This window comes from Marmota marmota, unplaced genomic scaffold (genome assembly GCF_001458135.2).
Source record: "Marmota marmota marmota unplaced genomic scaffold, marMar, whole genome shotgun sequence".
Taxonomy (NCBI): Eukaryota; Metazoa; Chordata; class Mammalia; order Rodentia; family Sciuridae; genus Marmota; species Marmota marmota.
The window spans coordinates 1626618-1648739 of NW_025999862.1; the positions used below are offsets into that span (position 1 = coordinate 1626618).

At 61.9% G+C, this 22122-nt stretch overlaps 2 protein-coding genes across 3 annotated transcripts in view; one reads left to right on the forward strand and one right to left on the reverse strand.

Annotated features, from left to right (window-relative positions):
* Vsir (V-set immunoregulatory receptor) overlaps window positions 1-3943 on the forward strand; it is a 22034-nt gene extending 18091 nt beyond the window's left edge. For both annotated transcript variants that reach the window (XM_015500523.2, XM_048809344.1), the window contains 3 exons: window positions 1658-1685; window positions 2625-2818; window positions 2993-3943. In XM_015500523.2, coding sequence (XP_015356009.1) covers window positions 1658-1685; window positions 2625-2818; window positions 2993-3030 — 260 coding nt within the window. In that variant the 3' untranslated portion in view covers window positions 3031-3943. The remainder of the gene's footprint in view (window positions 1-1657; window positions 1686-2624; window positions 2819-2992) is intronic.
* Window positions 1-22122, reverse strand: part of Cdh23 (cadherin related 23) — a 390629-nt gene that overhangs the window by 54337 nt on the left and 314170 nt on the right. Inside the window, exons 31-38 of the mRNA XM_048808827.1 lie at window positions 19665-19800; window positions 18108-18496; window positions 16529-16630; window positions 16253-16255; window positions 13160-13309; window positions 12757-12885; window positions 11832-11960; window positions 10728-10955 (exon numbers count right to left, since the gene is read on the reverse strand). Of these exons, the coding sequence (XP_048664784.1) occupies window positions 10728-10955; window positions 11832-11960; window positions 12757-12885; window positions 13160-13309; window positions 16253-16255; window positions 16529-16630; window positions 18108-18496; window positions 19665-19800 (1266 nt within the window). The remainder of the gene's footprint in view (window positions 1-10727; window positions 10956-11831; window positions 11961-12756; window positions 12886-13159; window positions 13310-16252; window positions 16256-16528; window positions 16631-18107; window positions 18497-19664; window positions 19801-22122) is intronic.

Consider the following 22122-nt stretch of genomic DNA (forward strand, 5'->3'; position numbering starts at 1 on the left):
GGAGGATGCTGTCTAGGCGCCGGGGTGGGGTGGGGGGTGGGGTGGCGTGGGGGAGGGTACGTGCTCCTCTCTGTCATCCCCAGCCTTCTCCGCAGGGTTCCTTGGGGAAGGAAAATCAGAGAATGGACAGCCCCAGGCCCAAATGCCATTGAGGTGTCAGGTGGGGGGGGGAGTTCCTTGGGACTCGGCCGGAGGGGCCTGGGGCCAGTCACCAGTACCTCCTGCTGCACACCTTGAACCTTCACTCCAGGTCTAGCCTTGGGACTTTCTAGGAAGGTCCAGTCTGTCCCAGGAAGGCACAGGTGCACTGGGCTGAAAGGGGGTGTGTGGGCACAGTGACTGGCGAGGGGCATGCTGCCCCCCAGGGCATGCACATCCCCCGAAACTCTGAACGAACCCTGCTCTGTGACAGTTACTCTCTAGCCCTTTACCCCACAGAAAGGTAGGAAAAAATTCATCTTCTAATAAAAATACTTTTGAGGCCAGTCCCCTCTCCCTCCCAAAAGAAAATAAAAAGAGAATAAAGAACTGACACATGATTTCAGACTCAGTGACAGAGACAAGAGAGGACAGAGTGGGACGATGCTAGAGACCTGATGCCAAATGGGGAGTCAGCGTCCCTTGATGTAGCTGCGCGGGGGGGACAGTGGTGTGGCGCAGGGTGCTCCAGCAGGAAGCTTTCAGGATCCTGGCCGGGAGGGGGTGCTCTGGAATGAGCCACCTTCAGGGGAGGACAGAGAGAAGGGCCAGGGGCAGTGAGGAGGACAGTGTTCTGGGTGCGGCTTCCTGGGACCGTGACTCAGTTTCCCCAGCTCTAAAGTGGGACTAGCATCCTTACCCCAGAGGGTGGAGGACGAGGGGATCCACGTTGGGCACCCACAGGGAGCCAGCCCGACGCTTGGAGTCACCCCGTAAACAGGGCATGGTGCTGACAGATTTCAGGAACTTTGTGTGACTTCCCTGAGTTTGTGCTGCAGGGGCGCCCCTCCCCCACCCTCTGTTTCCTTAGAATGACAAGGACCGGAGGAGTCCGTGCTGGGGAGCCTAAGAAAGGGGGAAGTTAAGCCTCCTGCATCTAGTTGGTGGCCACTTTGGGGGTTGGGGAACCCCAAGAGTGAGGCAAGGTCACAGTAGTTCAGTGTGGCTGGGACGTGGGGTGCTCAGACCCCCGAAGCTTCCTCTAATAGATGTCACCTCTCTTAGGTAACCGGGGGACGAGGCAGAGAGAACCAGGAACCCTCTAATTAGGAACTGACCTTGAGTACTCCACCCAGAAGGTCATGGCTAAAGACCAGGAGGGGACAAATGTCCAAACAGGAAACCACAGTTAGCAAACCCAGGAGCCAGGCCTTTGGTGGACACGCAGACCCTGAGGGTCCCACACTGTAGGCCAAGCCACAAGAGACGGTGCTGGTCCCTTTGCTTTCCTGGTGGCAAATGTCATCCCCCACATTTGGAAATCGCAGACTTTCACTTATAGTCAAAATGGGCCACTCACGGGGGTCCACCTGCTGGACAGGCACATGGGCGTCCTGCCAAACAGAAGTGGAACCTGGGCCAAGCAGGGCCCTGCCCGGGACACTCCTGGAGTTCCTGAGGGGCAACTGCCACCAGGGCTGCCTTCCTTCCTGTGACCGGCTTCTCTGTCTGTCCCTAGGTGCCCAGGAGTTGGTGCGGATGGACAGGTAAGGCCCCTGGATGCTTTCCAGGGAAGACCCCCGGGCCAGCTGTTGGAGGGCAGGCTCTGTGTTGGCGCAGCGGTCGGAGAAGCTGATACATCTGTGCTGGCTGGGTGTCCTCCCCGTCACCCACCCTGTCACTCACCCCTCACCTACCCTCACCCCATGGGCTGAGCTCTGGTTCTGCACACCCACCTCTGGGCCCTGGTGGCCGGCCTGGGAGGGGAGGGAGCAGCTGACCCCGGGGCACACACCGAACATGCAGAGGAGGCCAGTGGGCCCAGGTCTAGCCCCACACCTGGGCAGTGGCTCCTGCCACCTGGGCCTCCCGAAGCAAGCTGTGGCCATCAGACAGGAGAGCAGACACTGAAGGGCCTGGGGGTCAGCAGCTCGGGGGTGGGTGGGGGTGCTGCGCTCTGGGCAGGAGGCTGGGCCTGGAAGCTGGGCTCCGGCAGGAGCCACGCTCAGGAGCCCGGCCCCCAGCCCCACACCCAGAGCTCCTGAGTGTTGGAAAGGGACGATTTCCCAGACAGGTCAATACGGGTCCTGTTGGTGATCCTGCCAGGAACTCAGAGGTTGAGGGCCCTTCTCATCTCAGAAGACAAGAGAACCTTCCTCTCAGCTCAAATAAGCTTTGGGTACCTTCAGTCCTAACACCATTAGCCATTCAGACCAAAGAGAAACGTGTCCCCTCAGTCCTGAGGCAGGGGTTTGAAGCTGCCTGCCTGTGTCCTGAGGGTCTGACCACAGGAGGGACTGTGGTCAGTGCTGGTAGCGGCCCTGAGGCCCGCAGCTCAGGCAGGGGGAGAGGCCTGGCTCCTCTGCTTGCTGGGAGAGGCTGCCGAGGCCTGGGAGAGGGGAAAGGAGGTGAGAAGAGGGGACAGCAGGGAGGGCAGAGGCCGCGCTCTGGGCAGCAGGTGACCTTCCATTCTGCTTCGCTGGCAGCAACACCCAAGGAATCGAAAACCCTGGCTTTGAGGCCTCTCCACCCGTCCAGGGGGTGCCTGAGGCCAAGGCGCGGCCCCCCTTGTCCTATGTGGCCCAGCGTCAGCCTTCCGAGTCAGGACGGCACCTACTCTCCGAGCCCAGCACTCCCCTGTCTCCGCCTGGCCCTGGGGACGTCTTCTTTCCATCCCTGGGTAAGTGCTTTCTGACCTTCACGGCACCTTGACCTGTAAAGGTCAGGACCCAAGGCCTACGGGCACCCTCCCTGGGGAGTCCTCACGGCTCATGGTTGGGCCGGGGCTGAGGGACCAAGCAGTCCCCCACCCCTACCCCGCCGCGCTTCATTTTGCCTCTGTTGTCCTTCGCAGACCCGGTTCCTGACTCTCCAAACTTCGAGGCCATCTAGACCAGTGGGCAGCAGAGGCTGGGGCTGGGGCAGGTGCATCTGAGCCGGGGCTGGCCCTGGGAGTGTCCTCAGCCCCTTTCCTCCTGCTCTGGGCCCAGACTCTGCTTCACTTGCAATGCCCGGACCCTCGGCCAGTCGGGACGCTGTGTTGGGCAGGGGAGAAGGTGCTGGACTACCCACTCCTGTCCCAAGGAGGTTGGGGTGCGGAATCTCCCAGAGACCTGCATTCACCAGGTGCCAAATGAGCTCCATCCTAAGAAGCCCCAGAATTTCCAGTGCTGCAGCAGCCTCTTGCCTGGGGACAAGAGTCTTGGGACCTGGTGGCATGGAGGGGACAAGATGGGCACTGGCCTGGGCCCTCATTGGCACTGTCCCAGGCATGAGATGCAGGACAAGAGATAGAGAGACTCCTGCCTGACGTGGTTGGCCTGGGTCCCTGTGTCACCTGAGGCTGCCCCTCTGTGGACCTTACTCTGCACCCGTGGGGCTCTGGGGCTGAGCCGCCTCCTCCCTGTCATCAGAACTCCCCTCATGCCTCCTGGCAGCAGTGTCACTGAGGATCTGTCAACAGGTTAAGTGCATCCGGGGCTCCCACTGCCAGCATTCGGTCCTCAGTGGCCCCCAGATGGGAAGTGCATACTGGGGCAGAGTGGTCCCTGTGAACCACTGGTGTCTTGAGAAATTGAGGCTGGGCCGGAGGTTGCGCCACTCACCGCGGATGATGGCGAGGGAGGGTGGGTGGGTGGGGCCTGTTGGGAAGGTGAGTGGGACCCCAGCTACCCTCCCTGTCCCTTGCTCCCACTGCTCAGCATGGCCAGTAGCGAGGGTGGCCACACAAAGTTTTGCCCATACTGCGACACTTTTGATTGTGAAAAGGGGGTGCTATTAAAATGACCTGGGCAATAGGTGCAAACCCTGTGAATGGACTAGGGACGCGGGGTTTAACCCCCTCTGCTTCTGGCATGCCTGAGGCCTAGGGAGGCCCCGTCCCCTGGCATTTGGTCTTCTCTTCCATACAGTCATGATGGGTGCCCCACTGAATGGGAGGGTGGGGGCAGTACAAAGAAGAGCTTGTTTCCTCTCTGCTCAGCCTCCATCTTCCGTGCCCTGACATGATCTGGTTATTTTATTTTTTATTATTTTGCAGGAGGGGGTGTGGTACCAGGGATTGAATCCAGGGGCATTTTTACCACTGAGCCAAATCCTCAGCTATTTTTTTTTTAATAGATTTTTCAAACTTAGAGACAGGATCTCGCTGAGTTGCTAAGGGCCTCACTAAGTGGCTGAGGCTGGCCTCAAACTTGCAATCCTCCTGTCTCAGACTCCCAAGCCACTGGGTTTACAGGCAGGCACCACCAGGCCCAGCTGTTTTTTTTTCCATACATGCATACAAGGGGAGTCCTTTGTGGAGTTGCCACTGAGGGATTTTAAAGCACGTGAGGGGAGGAACATGGTCACTCTGGGATACAACAGGGTAGGCAGTGCCTGAAAAGAGGGAGGAGGTAGGTTGGGCTGAGCAAATGACCCTCTGGTCTGGGTGCTATGGAGGGCAGAGCTCCAGTCTAGGCATTTGTCTTCCAGCAGTGTCCCCTGGCTCTGCTGAGCGGACGTGGGTGCAGAGAACCAGGACTATGGCACCTGCAGGCAGGGAGAGGTCTGGGTGGATGGGGGAAGGGACCAGCCACACGGCAGGCAGCCGGAGGCCCTGGCCAGGGAGCCCAGTCAAGCAGCCTTGTCAGGAGAAGGGCATGGACCCCTGTGGGCCTCCCGCTGTGGCTGGGACCCAGGGACAGTCCCAGGCCTGGGGGAACCTGAGGAGGGAGCAACAGGACTGATACCTCAAATGACCAGGACACCAAAACCTGCTTTGTCCCTAGGGTCCCCTCTTCCACTCGGACACTCAGTGCAGCTGCCAGAGCGCGCTGTCCTCGCAGCTCCTGGGCCACTGGGCAGGAGTGGGGAGGACACTGTCCTGGGGTAGGCTGTGCTGCCCCTAGAGTCGAAGGACAAACCCTCCGGCCAGACTCCAGTGGTCCAGCCCAGGAAGTGGGGCCCAGCCCCCTGGGGCTGCTGGCCTGGGCCACCCCGGGACCTTAATGCAGAAGCAACTTCTAAGAATTGGGCTGCTGCTGTGCGGAGGGCGGCCGCCCCGAGCAGCCGCGGCGCTTCCTGCCCAGCTTCCTCCCGTGGGGCTCCTTGTCTCTTCTTCTGGGGACCCTGCGAGTGAGCACATCGCAGCTCCGTGGTTTCCTGTTTTCAGTGACATTGACTTCTGAGTTCCAGGCTCCGTCTCATCCATGACCCGAGCCGTGCCTGTGATAGCCCTATGGACACCCTTCCTGCCGCAGCCAGGGCGGGGCAGGGCCCTGGAACGCCATGTCACCCAGGATGGTGGTGCCTCTAAGAGGCCTGCTCTGGTGGCTGTGGGGACAGGGCGGGCAGGGCCGTGAACATGGAGCTTCCAAGGAAGCAGGAGGAGCCCTGGGGCCTCAAGGATGTGTCCTGCCTAGCAGGGACCCTTGGGACTTGCCTCTCAAATGACCAGTCCTGGGGCTGCCCTCACCCCTGCCTAGCCAGAGCAGCCCCTGCATTCAGAGCCCAGGGCCCCGGGCCAGAGGGTGACACAGAGCCATCACCAGGGAGTGCTCTGTGGGGGGATTGGGAAGAGGGGCAGGGTGAGGAGCTGCAGGGGTCCTGTCCTGTCAGTCCGTGCCTCCTAGAGGAGGACTTCCTGGGCGGAGCTGGAACCCTCCGCAGCTGGCCTGGCTGCGCTGGGGGCTGGGCTAAGATTTGCTCAGAGAACCGCAGTCGGCAAAAGAGGAACCAGGGCTGCCAGCCGCAACGCTGGGTCAAAGCCCTCTCAGTGGAGTGCGTGCCTCAGTCCAGAGAGCCCGACCGTCGGGCCTGTCCTCTGGGCATGCTCTGCTTTGCATCGTTGACCCCCAGAGGTGTCGGGGTGCAACCATGAATCTTTAGCTATTCCAGTCGGGTGGGGCCCAATACCGGTCCAGCCAGACCCGGCTGCAAAACTGACAACCGATCCATAACCGATCTGAGCCAGAATGCCAGGTGTCTGCAGGACCACTTGCGTTGGCAGGGCCACTTCTGGCTTTCCACCAACTCTGGCTCCTAGCAGCCACACCTGAACCGGGTAGGATCACCTCAGTGGCAATAATGCCTGAGCTTGTGCAGCATGAGGACAGGCGTTTCATCCTGTTTCACAATTCTGATCTCTTGGGACGGCTCCTGGATTATGCATCCAAAGGGTTGTGAGGTCCTAACGTAGCTTAGTGAGAAAGTGCCGAGATCGGCTAGCAATGCCTGCCCTGGGCATAGGAAAAGCAAGTTGCGGTATGTGTGCCATGTTTTGCTTTTTCTGTCATAATATTCTGTGCTTCCAAACATTTTCACATCCACTCGTGCATTGGGAAGCAGAGGTTCTAAAAGACTTGCATCTTGTCAAAACCAGTGCAAGGTGGGACTAATGCTTGGGTCTCCTGCTTCCCAGGCCTGTGCTCCTTCCCGTCACTGAATCGAATGGCTTTATCGGCCAGGGCCTGGCATGGCCTTCTCCTTGAACTAGCCTATAGTACCCACCAGTGTCCTGGGAGACAAACCTGTGCCCAAACATCCATGGTTCTACACCATTTCACAGCAGAAAGGTTTCCATCTGTTCTCTGCCTGCCCTGACCTGAGCCTTCTCTTCATGGGTCTGGAAGACCCTTCTGCATCAGGTCCCGCTACCCACTTTCTGCCTGGCAGCTATGGAGCCACAGGACCCCTGGAAGGCCCAGGGGCCCATGCACCCCACTTGTTTGCACCACAGGCCGGGGAAGGGAGCAGCCCTCAGCTGTAGGGTCTCCTGAAGGAACTCAGCTGGCTGTAGGCACCGAATGTGAGCAGCTGCAGAGCATCCCCCAAGTGGCAAGAGTCTGGTCATTCTCTCTGGGCAGGACAGGGCCAGCCCACATGACCTGAAGGCAGGAAAAGGCAGAGGGAGTTCCCGGGACTCCAGCCAAGGAAGCAGGGTTCACAGCGGCACAGGGACCAAGTTCAAGGAGCAGAAGAGCCCTGAGCCTGAGCCCTGAGGCGAGCACCAAGGGCAGTGTCCCCAGCTCCCAGACTGTCACTGCTGCGGCCTGTGCACGAGGAGAGGCAAGGGAGGTCGTCTTTCCTGCTTCCTGGACAGGTAGTGTCCGCAGGTGCCCACTGAAGCCAGGTCTGCTCTCTGGGATCGTGTCTCCACTGGCTCTGACTACGGGGCAGGGGGTTGAGGCCTTCCTCCTTCCCATCGCCCGCCACGGTGCGTCTGAGGCTGGGCTCCGCCCTGACCTCCTGGCTGCCTTCCGTCCTTCCTCCACGGGCCCAGCCCTTCCTCGTGCTGGGGCCTCCCTGATGGCCACTTAGACCTCTCCCCTAATCCTGGCCTCCCTGCCCGAGGCCTGAAGCTGGCTCGAGGGCCGAGGCGGTGCAATGACTTCCCCTGGTCCCACGGCGCGGCATTGTGTGGCAGGCTGGGGGCTGGCCCGGATGCCCCCGTGGCCCGATGTTCCAGGCCTGAGTGACAGGGGCTGAGGGCAGGGTGGAGACGGGGCTGTCTGCAGGAATGTCAGGCTCTCAGGAAACTAGGGGGGGGCAGGGAGGGAGTAGAGGACGGGAGGGGGTCAGATGGAGGATTCTGAGGGGGGGAGCTCTTGGCAGAGATCCCAGGCCCTGGGCTTAGACGCCGTCACCCTTTACGACAAGAACGCAAAGGACACCTCCCCCAGAGAGCGCTCCTGGCCCCCGGCTCTGAGCCCCAGCAGGTCAGCAGGTCAGTCTCAATTCAGTTCCACGGCCACTCCCCGCCCGCTGCCCTCTGCGGGCTTCCTGGTACTGGACGAATGAAGGAACGAGTGACTCGTTCAACCCTTGTCCCGGGCAAGGCTGCTCCTCTGCCAGTAAGGACGGACTTGACACCAGGCAGTAGCTTCAGGTGGCAACGAGAGGACGGCAAGAGGACCTGCTGACGTCTCTGAGCAGATCCGTGCAGGCACCGCTGTCCCTCCCCATCAGACCACGTGATTCCCTGGACTCTGGGGGGACGGCGGGTGCTGCTCAGGCCTCGCCCCTCCAGCGGGCTCGGCCCTCCTGCTCCCCTCTAACACACATCCAGTGACATTGCCCAGCGGCAGAGAAGGGCCTTGCTCTCGGTGGCCTCCTGCGTGGCTCTGACTGTGGAGGGACAGTGCTCCTTAGAAGCAAATGTCAACCCTGGCAGATTCTGGGGCCCTGGCCCAGCGAGGCCACAGGAGCAGCAGCCTCCTGGGCAGGTAGTGGGACTGGCTCTCAAGAATGTCACCTTGACATGGGAGGCTGCACAGGTAGAGTCCTGCCCTCTGCTCTCACGCTGCCTGGGCCTGACTCCGTGCTCCCAGGACCCGCCTCGGTGACTGCCACACTTGGGTCTCGGTTCAGGCTGACCTCCGGCCAGAGCACACTGCCCTCTTTGGCTCACCTGGCCGGGTGCTGTCCCCCAGGAAGCCCTCCCCAGCCTTCTGTGCTCCATCTGCATGGCAGCCCCTCCCTCGCGGAGAAAGCCCTGCTCTCAGTCACCCAGGCCAGGAGGCCTCCAAGCCCCACTGCCCATCTGGCTGCTGGAGGGCGGTTTGGGGGCCACGGGGAGCAGGGTGCGGACTGATGAGGAGGGCGGACGTCACCTCACCAGGGAGCCAGCACGGCAGAGCGCTGATCCACAAAGGGATGGAGGTCAGGGGCTGGAATGTGCGGAGGGAGACTTGGGGTCCCTCTGGGGCTGGAGGTCTCTGCAGAGGGTCCGGCCAACAGCTGGAAACTCTCTGACCGCAGGAACCAATCCCAAGTTCCTCAGGGACCGTCTGCACCGCCGCATACCACCCGGTACCTTCCTGCCCTTCAGGGCCACGGGGGTGGGGGTTGGGCGTGTGCCTCTGCACCAGGAAGGACAGTGCGGCTGTCAGGGGCCCACCCAAAATCTGTTCTCTACCCCTTCCTCACTAGCAGAATTCTGTCTATGTTTGGGGCAGTGATATATTTGGCTCCTAAGTAGTAAGCCAATGGTGACAATCTTGTCCCTTATTTGATCCAACCTCCCTTGGAGCTAGGGTGTCCATGTGACCCACTTCTGGCCAATAAGACATAGCAGGGCACTGGAGGCTGGTCCCAGGAAACCTTTCCCTTTCAGGGGGTCGAAGTCTGCAGGCATAGCTCTTTGTCTTGTTGTCATTTTTCTGCCTTAAATGCTGGCATGATGGCTGGAGCCATAGCAGCTATATTACAACAGGAGGAAAAATCTAAGAAACATGAACTGTGACATCACTGGGCATGAAATCAGCATTTGAAATTCTCTCCAGAGACTTTATGTGAGAAATTGCGTTCTGATTTATGACTTCATCATGGCCTGTTACTCACAGCCAAACACATCTCTGCGCGCTATTGGAGGGGTGACCAAGAAGATGATTCACAGCCACCCTGAAGCCGGATATGGGTAGGGAAGAGTTTTGTCAAGATTGTCACCACAAGAGATGATCCCCTGCCTGAGTCACCCCAGCCCCCAGGAAGTTAATGTGTCCTATAAATGTGTCCCTGTGTAAATAGCTGAAGTACTTAGTGATATTGGGCAGCCCTAATCCCAGGTCAGTGTCATTCCTGGGATTACTAGCCCAATTCCCATCCCTGCCCCAGAGATACTCCAGACAAAGAGCCCAGCCCAGGCCCGCTCTGACCCTCTCCCCACGGAGCTGTGGACAAATGAGAAGCCACCTCACAGTCACTTGTCGGGAACCGAGAGACACAAAGCCCAGGCCTCATTTACAATCGGGTCCCCAGGGGGACAGATGGCAACGCTGTGTCCAATCTCTACTCCTCCCCGTATCCACGGCCTCTGCAGTCCTTCACTGCCTGACCTCCCGTGTCTAGGCTGCCCTGGGACTTGCTTTGGCCAAGAGAAGCCCGCAGAAGGGTCCCTGCGCCAGCTCCAAGCCGGACGCTCCCGAGGCCGTGTGTGCCTCGTGCTCGGCTCCCTCTAGGACAGGCACCGGCTGCCTGCCGGAGGAGTGGCCCGGCCACCCCAGCTGAGCGNACGGCTGACCACGCGCCTCCACAGACACGAGCCAACCCCTTCCCCCGAGAGGTCGCCGTTCTCCACCTGCTGCAGACGATGAGACCGAGACTCTGGAAGGTTCTGACTCTCGCGTCACACGGCCAGCGCCCAGGGCGCCCACTCCAAAGCCCCTGCTCTCAACTTACAAGTCACCAGGGCAGCCCAGCCCGGGCACCACTACCGACCAGTCCCCAGCCTGCACCCCCCGACCAGCCTGGCAAGCCGTGGACACCTGTGCCTGCTCCCTGGCGCACCAGAGTGGACCGCAGACACCAACCCTCCAGCCCGGCGCGTTGCCAGGGTGTCACCGCAACCCGGTATTGGGCAAGGGTGGGGGACACCTTCCGGCCAGGCACCACGGCAGGCCTAGTGTGTCCCCGCAGCACAGGCAGGCCAAGAGGGGGGACTGAACCCAGCCCTAAGGCCAAGCTCATGACGGACGGCGGCTCAGAGCCACTGCGGACTCTGGTGACACCCTGCCCACACTGGGCACCCGGCCGCCCTGCATCAGGACTGCCCTGGCCGGCCAAAGGCAGGAGGAGGGCGCTCCCCACCCCGCGCAGTGCGCCCGGCTCACCGACAGCGGCGGGGTGCCCTCGTCCTCCACGGTGACCACCAGGTGGTAGAAGCCCTGGCGCTCGCGGTCAGGCGGGGCAGGCCGAGTGGCGATCTCCCCGCTGATGCGGTCCATGCGGAAGGTCATGTCCTCGTTGCCCTCGGTGATGTAATAGGACAGGACACTGTTGATCCCGGTGTCGCGGTCCGTGGCTCTCACCTGGACCACAGCGGTGCCTCCACCCACGTTCTGGGAGGAGAGCAGGACAGTGGTCACTCCAGGTTCAAGGCCTCAGGGGCCAAGTGGATCACGGGCACACGGAGCAGCGGCCTACCCTGCAGCTCTGGTCTACACCAGAGGACTAGGGGCGGACAGTCTGCGGGCACCTGCTATGTGCTGGGTCCCGCACTCGCCAACCGAATCGGCCCCAGCCCTGCCAGGTAGGACCCTGGACCCTCCTCATTTACAGATGAGGAATCTGACCTGCAGGGCAGGTGGCCTGGACCATGGGCATCTGGGAGCTGGGCTCTGCCCTAGCCACCTGCCCTCATGAACATCCACCTGGCGTGATGCCCACAGTGCCTGGGCAAAGATTCTCCCCGAGTGGCCCCAACTTAGGGCCAGCTATTAAATGCACTGTTTACTTATTAATTAAAATGTTTTGTTTTTTGCTATCAGAGGAACTTGAGCCCAGGGGCGCTTAACCACTGAGTCCCGTCCTCAACCCCTTTTTATGTTTTACGTAGAGAAAGGGTCTTGCTAAGTTGCTTAGAGCCTTGCTAAGTTGCTGAGGCTGGCCTCAAACTTTCAATCCTCCTGCCTCAGCCTCCCAAATTGCTAAGATCACAGGCATGTGCCACTGTGCCTGGCTAAATGCATTATTCTGAGAAACAGCTGTCCAGTGTGAACCTGAGCCTCCTGTTGGGTGAGAGGACGTTTACTCTTTCCCCTACTCACACAGACACTGAGCTCCATCACCAGGCTGAACATTGGGGGTGTAATTATGAAGGAATCGAGCTCCAGTCCTGAGATGTGAGGGGCAGGCGGCCAGGGGGACATTTAAACAGGCTTCGTGGTCAGCTCTCTCCACTGTCCACTCTGGATGTCAGCTCAGGGTCGCCTTACCTCATTCACACTGACATTGTATCCAAAGGCGCTTTCGATGACTGGAGGGTTGTCATTCACATCCAAGATGGTCACCTGCAGGATGTGGTCCTTCCTCCGTGGTGGGGTGCCACGGTCGGAAGCCACAACCTGCAGGGAGAAGGGCTGGAGTCAGGGCTGAAGTGTTGGGGGAAGGAGCAGAGACTGACCCATCCCTGACCGCCCCGGCCTGGCCAGCCCCAGGCGCTCCCTACAGCGTCTGCCCCAGTTTGCCCCTGGTCCGGAGTTGGCCAGACTTGGGGACCTCATTGGGAATCTCACTCGAGGTGCCCCAGTCGTCCCCTCCTCCTGCCCCGGCCTGTGGTCTGGACTGGTCCAGCACCTGACCACGACCCCAGGTCTGGGATCTGACACTGGGCTCCTTGCTTTGGCCTCCAGGGCCTCTATCCCATGCACTCAGTCTGTCTCTGGCAAACAGTGGAGCCTGGGTCGACCTTCTGCCAGCACCGGGGTCCTGACCATGGAGCCTCCGTGGTGCCCCGTGGCTGTGTGGCAGTGGTAGGTGACCACCACGGTTAGCAGTACCGGCCGCCCAGGCTCCTCCCACCTGCTCTGCTTCTCACTGGGGTGGAGGCAGCCAGGTGGAGGCTCTGGTGCCCATTTCATGTGGGTAAACTGAGGCCGGCCACAGCAAGCGACTCTCCTGAGCCACGCTGTGTCTGTGGAGGAGTCGGGACTCTCCGGGCTCCACCAGCTTGCTCGGGGCTCTTACGGCAGACGGAGCTCCCAGCTCCTCTGCCTGGGAGCCCGGGGTCCTCCCCCCCAGGGCCCACCGCTCTTGGCCCCTTGGTGCCGGGCACAGCAGGGACGCTGACCACAGGGTGCTGACGGTTGAGTTCCCTTCTGGGTCATTAGTGACCAGTCCTGGGGCAGGGCCAGTCCCCACCTTGAGGATGTAGAGGTCCAGCTCCTCTCTGTCCAGGGGCCTGGCCACGAACACTTCGCCGATGGAGTCGTTGCTGGTGATGATCTCAAAGGCCCCGGCGACGTTGCCGGAGGCCAGGGAGAAGAGCACCTGTTTGAGGAGCCAGGGTGAGGGGTGGGGTGGGGAGGAGAGGTGGCGGGTCAGGCCCAGGGGCCTGGGCACTGTGTCCAGCAGGACAGAGTCTGATGCAGGAACGGCTGAGGCTCTGGGAAAGCAGGGACAGGGTCGGGGCCGGGGGACGTCAGCGCAGTGGCCGGGAGCCAGCAGAGAGAGGTGGGAGTCCACGGCCGGGCCTCCTCTGGCTTGGTGGTGAGTGGCCAGACAGCAGGGAGACAGGGCCCTGCTGACAGCAGGGGACACCCACCTGCCCATTGCTGCCGGCATCGGGGTCGCGGGCCTTGACCGTGGCCACTCGCTGGCCCACGGGGCAGTCCTCGGGCACGCTGACCGCTGAGTCGGAGGTCAAGTCAAACCGGGGGCTGTTGTCATTCTCGTCCAGCACAGTGATGTGGACCTGGCGGTGCACAGGGACAGAGCCGTCGCCTCCCGCCCTCCCCAGCCTCACACGCCTGAGCGCCACGTGGGCCAGGGAGGCCCAGCCTCCTGTCAGTTCTGGAACCTGCCCAGCTGGGCCTGACCGTCCCAGGGGGCCGGGAAGCCATTCCTCCTAGCCGCCTGGGGTGGGCCACCCACGCTCAGTGACAGGCAGGAGAGCGGGGGAGGGGCGAGGGGCCTCTGGGAGGGCACAGGGAGGGGCACTGGGAAGCTGATGCAGGCCGAGGCGGGCTGGGCACTGCCTGCCGTGGACATAGCTTCCTGTTTGTCAGAGAAACAAGGAATCACATTTTAAAAAGTGAACTCAGTTGATGAGCCAGAAAAATCAAAGAAGAAAATTACGCATGGGTGGGTGGAGACCATCCCATGGCCAGAGGCTGGGCCTCTACACTGGCCACCTCTGGGTTCGAGGGAGGGAACGGGGCCCAGGAGCAGGACGGGGCCGAGGTGGCTTGGTGGTCCCAGCGGGGAGAGGGCGAGTGGGGGAGGGAGATGAATTCCCAACTGTCAGGTGCCAGCACGGGCCCGTGCGGATGAGCCAGAGCCTCTAGGGGACGCAGGGACTGTGAGCCGGGGAGGAGGCCGGCAGTGGGCACAGACCCCGGGAAGGCACAGGCCGAGGCCGGGACCACAGGTGCCCTTGGGTTCATTGACAGGGACGAGGTGGGAAGGAAGCTCAGAATCTTGGGCCGGGCCTCCTCCCACACCTTGCCCGGCCATCTCCTCTCCTTCTCCTCCCCGCCGGGGGCTGGGGTTCAGGGGCTCCCACAGTGACCAGCTGAGCTGCCCCTGCATGCTGCAGAGGACCTCCCTGCACCCTCTCTCTGAATCAGGTCTCGCTGCTTCTTGGTTCCAGCCCCCCTCCCATGTCTTTAGGCAGCTGTCAGAACCAACTCCACTGCTCACTAGCTGTGTGAGTTTGGAAAGTTACTCAACCTCTCTGGTTTTCCATTTCCTTGACTGAAAGTTGGGATGAGAATACCTACCACCCTGGGAGGAATGCTGGGAGGAATAATGGAAGAACCAGGAAATTAAGGGGTGGTACCTAGAGGTCCCTGATCCCACTTCCTGTCTACAGACATTCATGCCTTCCCTCCATAAGACTGTCAATCTGTCATGAATTTTGGTTAGAGAGTTTGTTCCTTGAAGTCCCTAAGCCCCAGTCCGTTGACCTGTGAAATGGGAATATCTATCGTTTGGGGGGCAAAACCAAACAAGGTCTCCTGTGGTCTGATCCCTCCTAAATCCCTCACGCTAGTCAAGGCCTTAAGCTTGTCATGCTTCCTCACACCACAGGGCCTTTGTACCTGCTGTTCCCCTATGCCCCCACCCAGTTGGAGTGAAGGAGCTGCTGGACCTAGTGGAAGGGAGTTGGAGTCGGGCAGAGTCTGTCTCCCCTCCCGGCCCCGTGAGCCCTGGCTCCCTCCCAGACCCTGAGGACCTGAGGGGGTTAGGAGCTCCGACGGCAGAGCCACCCCACAAGCCCACTCCTTCCTGTCTGCTCCCCCTCCCAGGGCTGCTGGGTCCAGGGAGGAGTCGGGTGGAGGTGAGCTGCGGTTTGGCTTCTGGAGGAAATGGTGGCACTTTCTAAGGGCCCCTCCCAGTGCCTCCGCCCTAGTACCTCAAAGGGCGTTTGGGGCTCCCAGGGCTGTGCATCTGGGGCAGCTCCAGACCTGAGAGGAAGCCAGGGCAGAGCAGGGGTGGCCTGCTTCCTGGAAGGGCTGAGCCACTGCGGGGACAGGGGGGCAGTGGCCAGGGGCCCACGGAGAGCCCTCAGAGCCCTGCTGCCTCGATGCCCCTCCTCATGGCCACGGAGAGCCGAGGGCAGGCGGGTGAGGCCAGGAAGGTGGCCGTGCCCACTCCACGTCCCAGGCCTCCTGGCTGGGCGGCCGAGGACTCGGCCAGGACCCGCAGGACACAGGCCCGCCTGCTGTCCACCACGGAAAGCTTTGCTCCCTGGTGGCCTTCGGGGACCCCAGGGAACGAGGGGTCTGCTGGGAGCTGGTGGAAGCCTCGCTGGCCCCGCTGACCCTGGGGATGGTGGCCTTTGGCACCGCCCAGCCACACCCTGGGCCACCAAAGCCGGCCGCCCCCAGGGAGCTGCAGGTCGGAGGCCCCATGTGGCTGTGCTGGGCCCTCCTTCTGGACCCTGGGTCAGCGTCCACCCCTTCGGCTGTGGTTTCAGAGGGCTCTGATCCGGGTGTTCTCAGGTGGCCTCCCTGGCTGTCCCCACCCCCACCTGCAGACTGAGCTTCCCCCGCTCCTCCCCCAGGCCAGAGCCCCCCTGGAGCCCGTCTGACACCTCCAACCTCAGAAACCGCCCTCCCCAGGTGCCCCGCTCGGCTTCCCTGTCTGGGTCCTGGGGGCCACTCAGCCGTGCCCACAGCTGCCTCCCAGAGCACCCCTGGCCACACAGCCCAGCTCACACACTCCTCCACCAGTGGGGCAGCTGGGACGTGAGGACAGACCACCACGTCACACCCCTCGCAGGCCAGCCAACGAGAGGGTTCCTGTGGGGGTCCGGCCACCTCACTGCATTCTCTGAGGACGCAGCGCTGTCCTGCAACCTCATTTTAGACTCTAAGCGAGGAAGCTCAGAGAGGTCAAGCAGCTTGCCCGTGTCACACAGCCAGCGAGGAGCAAAACTGGGACGAGGCCTCCGTGTCCCTTCCTTGGTGTGTCCCAGGTACTCTTTGTTAGTGTGCCTCATCCCAGGATCCCACGGGGACTCCAGAGCTAGGGGCAGGGATGTGCCCAAAAGGGACCTGGACCTCAAGTGCAAGAGTGGACAGACTGGAAGGCCATCAGGGGTCAAGCAGGAGCCAGCTGCAGGCCAGTCCATGTGTCCTCTCACAAGGGGAGGCAGAAGGGCCAGTGCGGGGGCCAGGCCACAGCTACTCACCTTCTGCAGAGCGCCCGGCAGAGGGGTAGCAAGAAGAGAAAGCAGAAGCAGATGGTGAGGGTCACTTCCTGCCAAGCCCGCCAAGGACACACCCTCCCACCTGTCCGAGGTCCCCTGCCTGGCCCAGGCTGCCCAGGGAGGGTGTGACATTTCGGTCACAGTGTGGTCCCTGGGCTAGCAAGGCCCAGCCCTTGCCCACCACCTGGCCCGCTTGGATGGGACGTGTCCTGGGTTGGGTAGGGCCGTGCTGGGGGCTGTGGCCTGGGACCCACTCACCACAGTGGAGTCCACCTTGGGGCCACCGTCATCTGCCACCACGGTCAACGTGTAGAAGTCTCCCTTCTCGCGGTCCACGAGGCCCTGGACGGTGATTGCACCCTGCAGGAGGAGGCCGAGGGGTGAGTGACCGCATCAGGCCCAGGCAGGCCACTCTGCCACCTCCTGCCCGCGGGGCACCCCTAGGCTGTTGGCTGAAGTCCTGTCACCCTCTCTAATCCACCCAGGCGCACCCCGTCCTCGGGGCCTCCTGCAGCCCGCGGAGGGGATCATTCTCCTATTTGGTCCCCAGAGGTCCCCATGGCCACTCCTCCACATTTCCCCTGGGTCGCCGGCCACACCCCTGAGTATCCCTCCTTCTCTTGTCCCCTGAGGACTCCCAGAGGCTGGGAAGGGCCCGTTTCATCTTGTGTTCCCAACAACCCCGGGTTGCGGGGACTAAGTGACTCATCCCCTGCCTGTTTTCAAAGAAGGGACTCTCATAAAAGTCACAGGAAAGCCAAGACAGAGTAGGTCAGGTGGGGGGAGAGGGGGCTGCCCAGAGAGCGGCCGAGAACGGCGACTGCAACGCAGGACTGTACCCGGGCTGCCCAAGAGCCCAGGTGAAGAGGGAGATGAGGTGGTCGCACAAGCTCTGTGACATCGGGACACAAGAAATACACGTGGGTCTCTGTCCCTGGTTGCTGGCACACAGCTCCACAAGTCCTCGCATGTTTCTCAGCAGTGGGGGACTGGTCTTTGGCCCTGGTTCCTGACAGAGTTCCTGATGCCATCAAAATCCCTGGGTGACAGGGACATCTTTTGCCCTAAGGAGGCAACTCCTGTGGGCTCCAAGGAAGGCCAGGCCTTGGCTGGAAGCAGGAACGCTGCGTCTTACCCTCGCCCTCGGGGGGAGAGGGCTGGAGGGCCAGTTAATGAGTGACCACGCCTGCCTGACCAGGCAGCCCTAAAACCCCTGCATTCTGGGGTTGGCAGAGGTTTCAGACTCTGGGGAGGTTGTTTGCTTTGTTTTTGTACCGGGAGTTGACCCCAGGGGTGCCTTACCACCGAGCCGTCCCCAGCCCTTTTTACATTCTATTTTGAGACAGGGTCCAGCTAAGTCGCTTCTATGGCTCCTGCTGGGATGACTGGGCGGCTCTGGGGGAGGGCGCTGTGCGGGCCTTGGTTGTGGGTCAGCCACAGCGAGGACCGTGCCTGAGCCCTGTGAGCAGGCAGCTCTAACAGATCAAGAGAGGCCAAGGAGGGGGTCGTGGGGACCCTCTCATAGCCAAGGTCAGAGGGACGGTCGGTCCTTCAGCAGCCCTGGGATCCGGACGTGACTGTGGGTGGAGCTACACTTTCATTGTCCACTAGCAAGAGGGACACCAGGCCGCCTTACTACACACGCTATCTCACTCCTACCTATGGAAAGAAATATATCACGGGGATTCTTTGGGTTTGCTTGTTTGGCCGAGGTTCTGTGTGTGTGGTGCCGGGGATGGAACCCGGGAGTGCTCCACTACTGAGCTGCACCTTCTGATTTTTATTTTAAGACAGGGTACTCAGGGCCAACGCCCACTGTGCCCGCCCCAGCCCTCACCGTGATGGCGTCTATCTTGAAGAGGGCCCGGGCGCGGGCGCTGGTGTGGGCGTCGAAGCGGTAGGTGATCTGGTTGAGGTTGTCGATGGAGTAGGCCTGGACCCGCAGGATCTCGGTGCCCAGGGCCAGGTTCTCCAGGATGGCGGCCTCGTAGGAGGCGTTGGAGAACTGCACGGCCTCGTCCAGCTCGTTGAGCAGGGTGACGTGGACGCTGCAGAAGCCCCGGTGGAAGGGGGGCGCCTGGTCCGTGGCGGACACGTTCATCAGGTAGCTGGTCTTGGTCTCGTAGTCCAGGTAGTCCACGGTGGTGATGAGCCCCGTGCTCTCGTCAATCTCGAACTTCCCCTCTGCGCCCGACAGGATGCGGTAGTTCACCAAGCCACCGTCCCCTGCAGGAGGACACAGGCGCTGTGCTCTGTGGCGACCTCTGAGGGACGCGGCGGGGACTCTGGTGGGCCCACCCTGCAGGCACTGCCCCCACCTCTGTGGCTGGATCGTCCCAAGAGATGTGGCAGAGGACGGGGCACACACTGACCCCTCTCTGGGACTTGGTCTTGGCACCGGGGATGCCAGAGGGGCTTGGCTCTGCCCTAGGGCCTGGGGACTCAGGTTCTTGCCCCGCCTGGGACACTGGGGCAGACAGGGGGTCTCTTTGATCTAGAAAGCGTTGGGTGAGGCAGGGTCCTCAGGGGTGGCCCAGCCTTCCTTCAGTTCCTCTGGGGTTTCCACGCCAAGGGCACGGTTCTGTCTTCCCTGTCCCTTCCCCCCAGTCCCGGGATTCCTTCTCCCAAGTCCACAGGCCTCAAGGGGCTGGGAAGGCCGTGGTCATAGAGCCACTTGGGAGAATCCCAGACCTCTCAGAGCAGCCAGCCCCAGCTGGGGGGGGACACGTCTGCTTAGGGTCATCCGAGCTTCCTGATGTTTTCTCCCAAAAGGCCCAAAGCTGTGGGGCCCCAGAAGTGTAAGTGACCGGAACTGCACGGACATGCCCTTCAGGGAGAGTGATTCAGCAAGAATGTCCAGCCCCCTCCCCTGGCCCTGTGTGGGCGGCTGGTGAGCCTGGGTGCTGGGGGGCGGGGAGCCGGGCAGGAGTGCCCAGCCTGCCCGCGCTGTCCTGGAGTCCTCTGTCCCTCACCTGGCACTGCTGACCACAGCCAGCTCTGGGGCTCAGGGCCCTCGGCCACCTTAAGGTTGCCTGGACCAGGAAGGGAGCTGCCTGGGAAAGGCCTGGGAGCGCCAGGCCCCAGGTGACCCTGCAGGGCCTGGGGCAATGGCTGGCTAAGGCCAGTTCTTGACCGTCCTGGGATGACACATCTGGCCTTGCCCAGCTGTGACTCCCCCTCTGTCCACCCGGAGACTGAGACAACGCCCTGACGGCAATCCTCTCAGGCCTGGGCATCTGGCGGGGAGTGACCAAGACTGTCCCAGGAGGCCCTCCCTGGCCTGGGAGCCCTGAACAGGGGAGCCCGAGACATGGAGGATGACCGGTCCCTCAGGAGCAGGCCGGGAGGGTCCCTGTGAACACCGGGGCTCCCTGGCTCCGGCCACCAGCCTCACCAGTGTCCCGGTCCGTGGCCCGGACCACGATGACCGAGGTCCCTATGCCTGCAGTCTCGCGGAGCCCCAGGCGGCTGTACTGTTGCTGTGTGAACACAGGGGCCTCGTCGTTGACGTCCTCCATGTACACGATCACCTGCGGGGCCGGGTGCGAGTCAGGGGGGCAGGGCCGGGAAGTCCAGGGTGAAGCCCCTGAGGCTGGCTCGCTGGTCTCTGCTCTCCCAGGCCAGCTGCGGGCAGCCCCCGGGGGGTCACCGTGTCCTCCCTCTTCCCCAGGCCCTGGCCCCAGGCCGGTGCTCAAACATGGCTGGTGTAGGAATAAATCTTATCTCACCCTCAGCCCTGCCGCCGGCCCTGTGGGGCCTCTGACTCATTGATGAGTGACTCTTGGGGGCCGTCAAGTTTCTCAGCTGTGACACGGCCACAGTGCTGCAGGGCGCCCGCCACGGCCACTCCGAGAGTCGTTAGGGAGACAAGATGGGCTGCCAGGAGGGCTTGAGACCGACCCCATGCAGACCCCAAACCACGCAGCAGAAGAGACATGAAGGTGACAGCCACTGTGGCAGAGGACATTGACACTTGGGCCCCTTTAAAATCGTCACACGCTGTGGCACTTAGGAGAGGACTAACCACGCCCTGGCACCAGGGGCGCTGGACACCAGTGCCTGGAGGGCGGAGGCACCGGGGAGTTTACTGACCCCCTTGGCCCCCAGGCCCTGTTGGTGGCTCTCACTGGAGTTCCCTGTGGCCTAGGAATGTCCCCTCTGTGCCACTTTGCTGGCTGCTTCTCTTCCTGGTCCCCATCCCCCCAGGCTCTCCCTGGGGACCCTTCTTCCTAGTTGCTGTCAAGCCATCTCTGTCTTGGAGTTTGCTTCCCGGGTCCCAAGGCAATGGCCCTTCTGAGTTGCGCAATATGAACAGTTGCCCTCGAAGCTCCCCCGGACGGCCTCAGTGCCCGCCAGGGACGTGCGTGTCACGCACGGCAAGAATCAGGCTGTTTAGAGGCGCCTGTGGGCGCAGTGCATGGGCAGAGGCGCCCCATCTCCCCACGACCCCACCCACCACAGGGCCACTGGAGAGGTTTGGCGCAGGTGGGGACAGGGCAGAGAGCAGAGTGGAAGGAAGGACAAGGGCAGTGTCCGAGGGGACGCCCAAGGCCCAGAGCCCCTGCCTCCTTTCAGAGATGGCGGAACGAGCTCAGAGAGGGGAAGGGACTTGCCCAGGGCCAGTCACTGGGAGGGCCGCAAAGAGCGCAGGGTTCTCCTGGCCCCCACCTGCCCAGGTGAGGGCTCTTGGCTCTACATTGGGGGTGGGCCGGTCCCAGAGCCGAGCCAGGGCCGGCTGGAAACTGGCAATTGTGGGGGGGGGGGACTGGGAAGGAGCCTCGAGGCTCAGCGTGGATTTCATGTGTGGTCAGTGACACTGAGAGGCCCCTGAGACACAGGAAGCCCCAGAGCATTCGATCTGCTGACCACCACCACTTGGGTCAGCCTGGGGGCTCTTCATGGCATGGCCAGGAACTGGTGGGTAGGGGCACAGAGTCTCCTGGCTGCTGTAGGCAGAAATGGCAGGCCGGTGGGTGGAGGCTCTGGGCAGGGGGTGGGGAGGAGAGGCGCATGGGCGTGGAGGTGGGGGGCTCCCCCTTGGCTGCTCTTGGGGTGCCCACAGCCCTGCAGCGGCAGCTGGATCTTCAGACACCGAGAACCCGCTATGCAAACTGACGTGCCCACGGCGGAGCGCAGCTGTTCTCAGGCTGGAACCTTCTAAATCGGACTTGACCCAGAACTTGGCTGGGGAGATCCTGGGCGGGCGGCGTGGGGGATCTGCCTGGAGGGGTGTCGGGAATGGTCTTCCCATAAACAGAAACTGACCACCCATCTTTCACACTGTGCACCTTCCCTTTCCTGAGCCTGTTTGTTCCAACAACCTTGACACCAGGGCCCCGGGAAGAAACGGGCCAGTCGGACGGTAGGAGAGGAAGAGGAGGGAGGCGGTAAGGGGCCTGGCCGCAGGCCACCGTGCTCTGGATGGTTCCGGCCTTGTTTTCAGCGAGAAGCAGGAGGCGAGATGGTGTGTGGTTTGCAAACCCGAGAGACGCAGCTGCACAGGAAAGCCACCGGCCTGCAGGGCTCTTGCTGAGTGGGAGGGGGCTGCCTGGCCGCTCAGAGAACCGACCTGCGTTCCCCCAGGGCTGCACCCCCCCCAGGGACAGGACAGGACAGGACAGGCGTGCGTCCAGTCTCCACAAGGACCGGCTCACTCCGAGCTCCCTGGAGCCTCATCTGGGCTGCTCCTAGTCCCTGAAGCAGGAACTGGAGGACATGGGTGGACCCCATGAGCCATCTCTGTGGCTGCTGTTGGGAAATTGACTGTAGGGCCAAACTGGAGTCCACACGTGGTCCACAGGAAGTCCCTGGCTCTCGGGAATGTGTACGCTGAATCATCACCCCAGGGACCA